This window comes from Gekko japonicus, unplaced genomic scaffold, assembly GCF_001447785.1.
Source record: "Gekko japonicus isolate JY-2015 unplaced genomic scaffold, Gekko_japonicus_V1.1 scaffold2610, whole genome shotgun sequence".
NCBI classification, from domain to species: Eukaryota; Metazoa; Chordata; class Lepidosauria; order Squamata; family Gekkonidae; genus Gekko; species Gekko japonicus.
The window spans coordinates 65,009-76,034 of NW_015164276.1; the positions used below are offsets into that span (position 1 = coordinate 65,009).

Sequence of the window (11,026 nt, forward strand, 5' to 3'; positions counted from 1 at the left end):
TATTAGGCCACATCCCTGACAGCACAGCTCATTAGCACATTAGGCCGCACCCCCGTGTTACCAGAAGTGTGGTCCTCCAGCCACACCCACCTTTTGCTTGTTATTCTGTTTACCTTGTTTGTTGTCAAAACCCAGGGGTTTTTTTGTAGCAGGAACTCCTTTGCATGTTAGGCCACACACCCCTAATGTAGCCAATCCTAATGAGTTTCTGCTGTTGGGTGTGGCCTATTATGCTAATGAGTTCCTGCTGGGCGTGGCCAACTTAGGAGCCAGCCAGAACTCAGTTCCTGTGCGTTCCTGCCCCAAAATAGCCCTGCCCTTAATCTTTTTAGTTGCCCTTTTCTGCACCTTTCCCAATGCAATAATATCTTTGTTGAGGTGCGGTGACCAGAACTGTACACGATATTCCAATGAGTCTCCTCCATCGGTCTTTCTTGGTGATATCAACTGAGAAGCTTCATAGAAAGGTCCAGATGCTGCTTCGACCATGCATGCCAATTCTGAGCACCTCAGAGACCAAAGGAAGTGTCACTCCCGTTGACCCTGACATCCTTGTTGTAGCTAATGACTGGAAACCAGAAAGTCTTGTTTGAATATGGGATCTCTGCCAACCTTTCATCCATCTCTCCTTTCTCGCCTTCCCTCTGTTCTAGATTCACCAAGATGAAGACGGCTACCAACATTTACATCTTCAACTTGGCCTTGGCTGATACTCTGTGCCTGATGACCTTGCCATTCCAAGGGACTGACACCTTCTTGGGGTCTTGGCCATTTGGGAATGCGCTCTGCAAGATCGCCATTGCCATCGACTACTACAACATGTTCACCAGCACCTTCACCCTGACGATGATGAGCGTGGACCGATACATCGCCATCTGCCACCCCATCAAGGCGCTGGACATCCGCACCCCGCACAAGGCCAAAGTCGTCAACATCTGCATCTGGGCCTTGGCTTCAGTCTTCGGTATCCCGGTGATGGTGATGGGATCTACCGAGAAAGAAAATGGTGGTCAGTAAGATGCCATTAACCAAGAGTTCATGGTGGACCACAGAAACTTAGTTCTTAACATGGTCGACATCAAGGGTCTCCAGCCTTTTTGAGCCTGTGGTCACCTTTTAGATTCTGACACTGGGTGTTGGGCGCAGCCACAAAACGGGTACCACAAAAGGTGGAATCGACTATAAAATGGCTGCCATGAGGGGTGGAGCCAACCACAAAAGCTCAGGGAATGAGGTCATGCATGACTCTGCTAGTAACTCTTCAGCATTACAGGCAGAACATATTGTTAATTTAATAGGTATTACTTAGATCTGATGCACACAGGTGGTGAAGATACAAACCTAAGGTTTACTGAAGAAGGACTCTGATGCTGGAACCAATGTTTTTGTTACACACAGAGCAACAACGTGGTTTATAATCACAGTCAAAAACAAGCCAGGGGGTTGGGCTAATCGTTATTCACATAAATGTCAGTGAGGATGCAATGCTAAGATCCATCAGGCATAAACTGCCTTCTGCTGAATCAGTCCATCAAGGTCAGTATTGTCTACTCAGACTGGCAGCAGCTCTTCAGGATCTCAGGTGGAGGTCTTTCAGATCACTTCCTGCCTAATCCCTTCTAACTAAAGATGCCAGGGATTGAACCTGGGACCTTCTACATGTCAAGCAAAGAGCCAGTTTGGTGTAGTGGTTAAAGTGCACGGACTTTAATCTGGGAGAACCGGGTTTGATTCCCCACTCCTCCACTCGCAGCTGCTTGGGCAAGCCGTAGTTCTCCCAGAGCTGTTCTATCAAGGGCAGTCTTCGAAAGAGCTCTCTCAGCCCCACCTACCTCACAGGGTGTCTGTTGTGGGGAGGGGAAGGGAAAGGAGATTTGTAAACTGCTCTGAGACTCTGAGTGAAGGGCGGGGTATGAAGCCTATCTTCTCCTCCTCCTTCTCCTCTACCACTGAGCCACAGCCCTTTCCTGTTACAAATATCCTAGTAAGCAGAGTTATATCCAGAAGCAAAAGAAAGGAAAACAGAATTTCAAGCAGTAAAGCAGTGCCTCAGAGTACTCATAGACTCAATGGGAGAGGCCGTGGTTCAGTGGTAGAACATCTGCTTGCCGTGAATGTTCCAGGTTCAATCCCTGGCATCTCCAGTTAAAAGGTGATGGGAAAGACCTCCATCCAAGAGCATAGAGCACTGCCAGTCTGTGTAGACGATACTGACCTTGATGGACCGAGACTCTGATTCAGTATAGGACAACTTCATGTGTCTAGTCTTACCTTTGTAATGATGTTTATTACCACATGAGTATTCATGAAGAGAAGGAAAGATCCATCCAGCTCACTGCAACTTATGGTGTCACATTAGATTCCAGTAACTTGGAGAAGACTAAAGTGCAAACACAGGGGAATCTCATTGTATGGGAGGCTGTTTCTCAGTGGTAGAGCCTCTGCTTGGCACGCAGAAGGTCCCAGGTTCGATCCCCAGTATCTCCAGTGAAAAGATCTAGTAGTAGGTGATGGGAAAGACCTCCGCCTGAGACCCTGGAGAGCTGTAAAGGGCTGTGGCTCAGTTGTAGAGCCTCTGCTTGGCAAGCAAAAGGTCCCAGGTTCAATCCCCGGCATCTCCAGTTAAAAGGACCAGGCAGGAGGTGATGGGAAAGACCTCCGCCTGAGACCCTGGAGAGCTGTAAAGAAGGGCTGTGGCTCAGTTGTAGAGCCTCTGTTTGGCATGCAAAAGGTCCCAGGTTCAATCCCCGGCATTTCCAGTTAAAAGGACCAGGCAGGAGGTGATGGGAAAGACCTCCTCCTGAGACCCTGGAGAGCTGTAAAGAAGGGCTGTGGCTCAGTGGTAGAGCATCTGCTTGGCATGCAGAGGGCCCAGGGTCAATCCCCGGCATCTCCAGTTAAAAGGATCAGGCAGGCGGCAGTGTGAAAGACCTTCACCTGAGACCCTGGATGGCTGTGTAGAGGGGCTGTGGCTCAGTGGTAGAGCCTCTGCTTAGCATGCAGAAGGTCCCAGGTTCGATCCCCAGCATCTCCAGTCAAAAGTACCAGGCAGTAGGCGATGTGAAAGACCTTCACCTGAGACCCTAGCTCAGTGGATGAGCTTCTGCTTGGCATGCCAAAGGTCCCAGGTTCAATCCCCGATATCTCCAGCTAAAAGGACCAGGCAGGAGGTGATGGGAAAGACCTCTAACCTGTAGAGCTGCTGTCAGTCAGAGTAGACAATAGTGACCCTGAGGGACCCAGGGTCTGATGCAGTTAAGGCAGTTTCATGGGTTCATGCAGATTTGACCAGCAAAAACCAGAATCGAACCAGTGTGGTATAATGGAGCATTTGACTAATATCTCGGAGACTCAGATTCAAATCCCAACTCTGTCATGACACTTGCTTGGGTGACCTTGAGCCCATTCCGTTCTCTTGGCTTAATCTGTTCAAAACGTTGCTGTGAGAATAAAACGAAGGGGGAAGGAGCAAGGTCTACTTCCCTAAGCTCCTTGGAGGAAGAACATAAAAATGCACAAAATAAATATGACCAATTGTGCAAAAATAGTAAACTTGGCAAGAATGAATCACCAAAGAAAAGCAACAGAAATGATTCACATTTGTTCAGTTTGCCTAATTGATACCAGTTGCCAATTTTTGCCTTTTCTTGGTGCAGAATTAGGACTGCATAGAGGTCGCTAGGAAGGAGTACACGTACTTCTATTTTTTTAAACGATTGTAGAAGGATAAGAGGACACAGATTGTCTTGGGGGATGCTCCGCTCTTTTAGCTGCAGGGTAGTTCCCTGTGGTGATGGTGATGGCTGCGGTGGCTTAGAGGCTAAGATGCTGAGTTGCAGACTGGAAGGTCTGTAGTTTGGCAGTTCGAGACCCGAGTGCTGCGTGACGGAGTGAGCTCCCATCTCTGGCCCCAGCTCCTGACAACCTAGCTGTTCAAAAGAAAGAAATTGCAAGTAGATAAATAGGTACCGCCAGGGCTTTTTTTGTAGAAAAAGCCTCACAGGAACTCATTAGCGTTCCTGCCCAAAAATAGCCCTGGGTACCGCTTTGGTGGGAAGGTAACAGCGTTCCGTGCATCTTGGCATTTAGTCATGCCGGCCGCATGACCACAGAGAAGTCTTCGGACAGTGCTGGCTCATTGGCTTGGAAATAGAGTGGAGGTGAGCACCGCCCCCCAGAGTCGGATTCGACTAGCTTTCGAGCAAGGGAAACCTTTACATTTCCCTTTTAGTCCCCCAAATGCCCATTCGTGCTAAGAACTGCATAGGGAAATCTCCCTGCTCCCAATACTTTTGTGATAGCTGCATCCCTAACAGATTGTCCTAGGTCTCTTTTCATGCCTAGCAACTAAGGTTGCCGCCTCCAGGCTGAGAAAGGCCTGGGGATTTGGGGGGAGCGTGGAACCTGAAGAGGGCGGGGTTTGGGCAGGGGTGGGACCTCAGCGGGGTATAATGCCATAGAGTCCACTTTCTCCAGGTGAATTGATCTCTGCCACCTGGGTAGGGTTGCCAAGTGTTAACCTTCCTCCGCAGCGGGGGACTCCCGGGCCGATCATGGAGCGCGCACCACATCCACGTCACCAGGAAGTGACATGACGCCGCCGGGCATGCTGGGGGCGGGGCCATGACCATCCGAGGGAAAACCATAGAGTTTTCCCTCGGATGACCGTGGCCCCGCACCCAGCGTGCCCAGCGTGGTTGCATCACTTCTGGGTGACGCGCATGTCGGGGTGGGGCTCCCCCTGGGGCCCGATCTGCCCGGCGGGGAATGGGCCTCTAGGGCAGGGGTTTCCTTGCCCCCCGGGGGGACTTGGCAAGCCCACACCTGGGGGTTAGCAGTCTTACTAGGCGGTGGTGTCATGCCATTACGTCTTGTGTGACCCAGAAGTGACGACATTGTGGAGATGCTCTGGCATTCACCCGGATCTCTTTGGTTGAACCGTAGAGCTTTAAGTGAACTGTAGAGCATCGCCCGACACGCTGACGACGCTTCTGGGTCACATTGGAAACCGACGCTGATTGCTCCTTCCGTATTTCTCCTGGAATTTTTCCCCCCATCACCCAGCTGATGGGCAGCCTGGAGATCCAGCAGAGGGTGGGAGGTCTCCCACCAAAGCGTCTGTAAATAGGGTTGCCAGCCTCCAGATAGCACCTGGAGGTCTCCCTAGATTACAATTGATCTCCAGACAGCCACGATCAGTTCCCCAAACTAATTCACAACTATTTCCCCCTCACACCCCTGGTGCCCCCCTGCTCCATGCCCAGAAGCGGGGGGGGGGAAGGGGGGGCCTGCAGGATCTCCATCTAAACTGGCCTGGAGAAAAATCACTTCCTGACCCCAAAGTGGCAACCAGCATTTCCATCCCTGGGCATGACTGTATCTGGGATCAGCGGCAGAAACCAGCCCATGTAGGTCCGCTGATCCATAAAACAGAACGCCGCATGGCTACGAACCCACCTCTGTGACCTGTGACTGTCACCACAGTGACCTTGGGTCAGTCACAAGCTCTGGCACAGCTGTTCCTGAAAGAGCAGTTTGTGTCAGAGCTCTCTCAGCCCCACCTACCTCCCAGGGTGCCTGTTGTGGGGAGGGGAAGTGAAAGGAGTTTGTAAGCCGCTCTGTAATACCTTTGGGTAGTGAAGGGCAGGGTATAAATCCAATCTCCTCCTTCTGAGAGCCAGTTTGGTGTAGTGGTTAAGTGCACGGACTCTGCTTTCCCCCAACCCTTGTCGTTCCACCAGTGACAAAAGCAGACTTATCTGCGACATGTTCTCAGCGCTTCCCCTACAAGACTCCAGGGGCCCATGTTTCCTTTCCTGACTGCTTGCCAAGTGTGAAATAATTCTGGCTAATCTTGGGGTTTACATGGGTTTGGTGGGGATTTAATACCAATGGTGACATATGACTCAAGCTCCCAGAACAGTTGGGGGAATTAAGGAGAAAGGGAAGGCTCTCAGCGGTCCCATGAAGACCAGTGATTCATGTTACTGCAGCCTGCCGGCGGATTAGGCTGAACACAGTGATATCGACACGGTTGCTAAATTCATTCAGGAGCACGGATGTCTTTTTGTCTGTATGTCTCTCTCGCCCCCACATATACATACGTGTGCATGTATTTCACCTGTGAGATAGGTTAGGCACAGAAAGAAAGCGAGCAAGCCAGAGACAGGATAGCCCATAGTCATGGGCCCATAGCCCATAGCCCATAATCATGGGCCCATAGCCCATGAATTTCATGGCTGAGTGAGCATTTTGGGGTGGGGTGGGGGTTTCGAGTCACAGCTGACATGACTTTGTAGGGTTCTCAAGAAGAAGAGAGGAGAAGAGATTGGATTTATACCCCGCCCTTCACTACCCAAAGGTGTCTCAGAGCAGCTTACAAACTCCTTTCCCTTCCCCTCCCCACAACAGACACCCTGTGAGGTAGGTGGGGCTGAGAGCTCTGACAGAAAATGCTCTTTTTCAAGAACAGCTCTTATCAGAACTATGGCTTACCCAAGGTCATCCAGCCAGGTGCAAGTGGAGGAGTGGGGAATAAAACCTAGTTCTCCCAGATTAGAGTCCGCACACTTAACCACTACACCAAACTGGCTCTCAAGGCAAGAGCAATGCTCCCTCTAACCTATGGAGTCCTGTGAGCAAAAATTCTACTTTGTGAACTACTGGCATTAAAGTTGTAAGTGAGCGACTTGGCTAGTGCATAAATTAGTTTGCTCTGGAGTGATCCTTCCTGAGGTAAGACCAGGGGTCATTTCCTGCAGGAGTGCACAGGAGCAGAGCTCCGGCATTAAAGAGTCCAGGGGGCGGGCACATGCAACAAGCCCCACCCCCTGTTCCCAGCAGCCCTCAGTCAGAGCAAGAAGCGGGGGGGGCTCTGGAAGGATCGGGGAAGCATTTAAAGGCCTCCCCGTGTCTTCCCTGGCTTGTCCAAGGGCTGGCTTGCCTGGGCTCCTCGCAGCCACAGGGTGCCCAGGCAAGCCAAGGGAAGGCATGGGGGTGTGGCCTAATATGCTAATGTGGTGTGCTGTCAGGGGTGTGGCATAATATGCTAATGGGTTTCTCCTGTTGGGTGTGGCCTATTATGCTAATGCGTTCCTGCTGGGCTTTTTCTACCAAAAAAAAGCCCTGATGATAATAGTGCGCGTTGTTATCGTCTTGAAACTTTGGTATGGCCAGAAAGGAAGGTCTGTTATGTAATAGAACAACGGCGACATCTTTTTTGAGACCAAACGCTTTCTGTCTTTCTTGCCCCTGCAGATATCGACTGCCTGATCAGGCTCCCTGAGCCAGTGGATTACTGGGATCCAGTGTTTGGCATCTGTATCTTCCTCTTCTCCTTTATGATCCCCGTCATGATCATCACCATTTGCTACAGCCTCATGATCAGGCGCCTGAAGAATGTCCGTGTTCTCTCTGGATCGAAAGAGAAAGACAGGAATCTCCGACGCATCACTCGGATGGTACTCGTGGTGGTGGCCGTCTTCATTATCTGCTGGACACCCGTACAGATCTTCGTCCTGGTTCGATGTCTTGGCGCCAAGACCGACAACGAGGTCAATCTCACCATCTTGTGCTTCTGTACCGCGCTGGGATATGCCAACAGCAGCTTGAACCCAGTCCTCTATGCTTTCCTGGATGAGAACTTCAAGACGTGCTTCAAGAAGTTCTGCTTCCCGTCTGCCTTCAGGAAAGAGCTCCAGATGTCCAACCGGATGTGCAGCATCGCCAAGGATGTGGCTTATGCCTGCAAGAACTCAGACGGGACGAACAATCCGGCATGACTAGGCGTGGAAATCCCCATGGTGCCTGTCAGCCAGCAGAGCCCGACGACGCCCACGTCGGAGCTGACCCAGATAACGGCTCTCTGATACAGGAGCATTTTTGACCGAGAAATGGAGACTCACAGGCACATGGAAAGGAGGAACCCATTAAAGCTTCACTCTTGTGGGAGAGGAAAACGAGCCAACGGACCTTGGAATGACACATTCCCTTCTCTTTAAATACCTTGTCACAGTGTGCCATTGGACACTGTACGCTTTCCATGTCTTAACAAAGCGCTCGGAATGGAAGAGCCGTTGCCCAGCTTGGCTCTTGCTGGGCTTTGTGGTTGCCGTCGTGACAAGGGGGGGAAAGAGGCAGAGAGAAGAGAATATTAATTGCTTGTACAGCTTGAGATGCTTCAACAGATCACCAGACACTGTCGGTTGACGAGGAGTTGCTTGGGGATTGCTGGCACTCTCCGAAACCGAGCGTTGTTGGATCCGAAGCACAGAACGGCGGCGAGAGAGAACAATTCCCCAAATCCTCATTGAGGAGGAGAAGAAATGAACCATGTGTTTTTGCCTGCTGACAGTGAGGCCCAGAGACATTCTTTCATGCTTTCGCCCTTTTGAAGTGTGCATCCTTTGATGGATAGGTGCACCAGAATAGGCAAGGGAGGTTGGGGTATGTGATCTGTTGCATTAAAAAACAACAATACAGAACCGGCGCACGTGTACCAACATCCTCCCTTCGGTGATGCAAAGGTTTACACGGGGCATCGGTGGAGACCACAGTGACAAATGTTAGCCCCTTTGATTAATGCCCGTCGGAAGGTTTTTACGCAATGCAGCAGTGACGGTCATGGGTGAACATGACCGGAATAAAATCGGGGCGACAAAGGCATCATTTCGTGCAACAGCCACAGAAGGAATGAGAAACGAAGAGTCGGTTGCTACTTCCCCCCCCCCTCTACTCTCCTATGACAAACTGTGGCAGATGTGCTTATGCGTGTCGTGTCTCCAAGGAGAGGGACGCAGATCGCTGTTGAAGCCTAATTGCTGTTTCATATTGCTGTGCAACTACCAAGCAGGTTTCCTGATGGAAACCCGAGATGACGCATTCAGTCAATTAAACGAACTTCGAGTGTCTCAATATGCAAAGAGCAAACGTTTCTGTGTTATCGTGGGCAAGTGGGAATGGGGGATCCAAAGGTCTTGTGTGCATGTGGGCGGACTTAGGAGCATTGCCTCAGTGGACCAGACTCAATCCCATTTGGTCCGACCATTGTTTGCTTTTTAACAGAGACCAATTTGTTCGTGAAGGAATGTGAATCTAGCGGCTTTCTCCTCTTGTTCATCCCCAGCTTCAAATATTTGGAGATGTCGTTGCTATCCCGCCAGCTTCGTGTAATGAAAATATTGTTTGTACCTGTGTGGGGGGGTGGGGGTGGGGGGGTCTTTTAATGACATTAAGAAGGAATGGTAAGGGAGGTGATTGGTTTTTACGTCAAATGTTCAAGGGAAAATCTCGGATCAAAAACATTTGGCCGTTAACGGATAAATGGATTTATCGAGGTTCAGAAAAACCTAACAGAAAATCAATTACACAGCGCACATTTATTTATTTATTTTAAAAAACCATTTGACAGTGTAACAGTTTGTGATGTTAACTTGGATTTCTTGCTTATTGTTTTTTTGGGGGTGAATCTGTCTTCTGGGGAGCAGGGGCGGAAAGTAGCCTTAAGGATGATTGCCAGCATCCAGGTGGGGCATGGAATTATCCCTGATCTCCACATGGCCGAGATTATTTCCCGCGGAGGAATAGGTGGTTTTGGAGGGTGGCCTCCGTGGCCTTATGCCCTGCGGAGGTCCCTCCCCTCCTGAAATCCCACCCTCCTTGGACACCTCTCCCAAAGGAAATTTGTTAACCCAGAGTTGCTACCCCTAAGCCTCATGCAACAACTGCAAACAAGCACGGGAGACCCAAGTAGCACCCAGGGCAGACCTGTGGCTGACAAATGGGTGCCTTACGTAGAAATGATGTCAGTCATCAGCCACACATTTGCTCGGGCCGATAGAGCCCCTTGGCGATGTCACATGACCTCACCTTCTGGGCTGCAGCTTGGTGGGCAGGATCCCACAGATCGGTTCTGACTAGGGCTGGTCCTCTCCTCTGGCACAAGCAAAGAGGCCAGAGGCTCTTTGAACAGCTGATCCCTGGGATCCAACCAACTGTATGCTTCCCTTACATCTACCGGCAGTGGCCGTGCTTAACCCCTTCTCCATTGCCCATTACCAGGGCTTTTTTTTGTAGAGAAAGCCCAGCAGGAACTCATTAGCTTAATAGGCCACACCCAACAGCAGAAACGCATTAGCATATTAGGCCACACCCCTGACAGAGCAGCTCTTTAGCCTATTAGGCCACACCCCCATGTTACCAGTAGTGTGGTCATTCAGCCACACCCACCTTCTGCTTCTTATTCTGTTTACCTTGTTTGTGGTCAAAACCCAGGGCTTTTTTTGTAGCAGGAACCCTTTGCATGTTAGGCCACACACCCCTAACGTAGCCAATCTTAATGAGTTTCTGCTGTTGGGTGTGGCCTATTATGCTAATGCGTTCCTGCTGGGCGTGGCCAACTCGGGAGCCAGCCGGAACTCCGTTCCTGTGCGTTCCTGCCCCAAAATAGCCCTGCCCATTACTGTGCTACAAATCCCTCCCCCAGCTCCTTGACCGGAAGCCTTTGGGAGGGTGTAACTGGCAAGAGGGAGTTTCAGTAGAAGAACGGCAAGGGAGAGAGTTGTTAAGTAGGCCTTCCCCTTACTGCTTTCCTCTAGAAAAAGTGGCCCTGGATGTTTAGTAGGTGTGAGAGCCAGTTTGGTGTAGTGGTTAAGAGCGCAGACTCTAAACTGGGAGAACTGGGTTCGATTCCTCCGCATGCAGCTGCTGGCATGACCTTGAGTCAGTCACAGTTCCCTCAGAGCTCTCTCAGCCCCACCTACCTCACAAGGTGCCTGTTGTGGGGAGGGGAAGGGAAAGAAGATTGTAAGCCGCTCTGAGACTCTTTCGGGTAGTGAAGGGCAAGGTATAAATCCAGTCCAATCTCCTCCTCCTCCTCCTCCTCTTCTTCTTTTCTTCTTCTTCGGATTTTTGACTGCCCTTCCCGGAAACCAGGCTCAGGGTGATTTACAGTGATATAAAATGAGCAAAAGAACAATTAAAACCAAGATCGCAAACAAGAAAACATTAGATTTTGGGTGGGTGGGCG

At 50.5% G+C, this 11,026-nt stretch overlaps 1 protein-coding gene and 1 non-coding gene across 2 annotated transcripts in view; both read left to right on the forward strand.

The window, feature by feature from the left end:
* OPRL1 (opiate receptor-like 1) overlaps positions 1-7,781 on the forward strand; it is a 63,461-nt gene extending 55,680 nt beyond the window's left edge. Inside the window, exons 2-3 of the mRNA XM_015408760.1 lie at positions 654-1,009; positions 7,258-7,781. Of these exons, the coding sequence (XP_015264246.1) occupies positions 654-1,009; positions 7,258-7,781 (880 nt within the window). The remainder of the gene's footprint in view (positions 1-653; positions 1,010-7,257) is intronic.
* Positions 2,963-3,034, forward strand: TRNAA-AGC. The gene has a single exon. It is a non-coding gene; the product is annotated as a tRNA-Ala (tRNA).
* Positions 7,782-11,026: the final 3,245 nt, after the last annotated feature.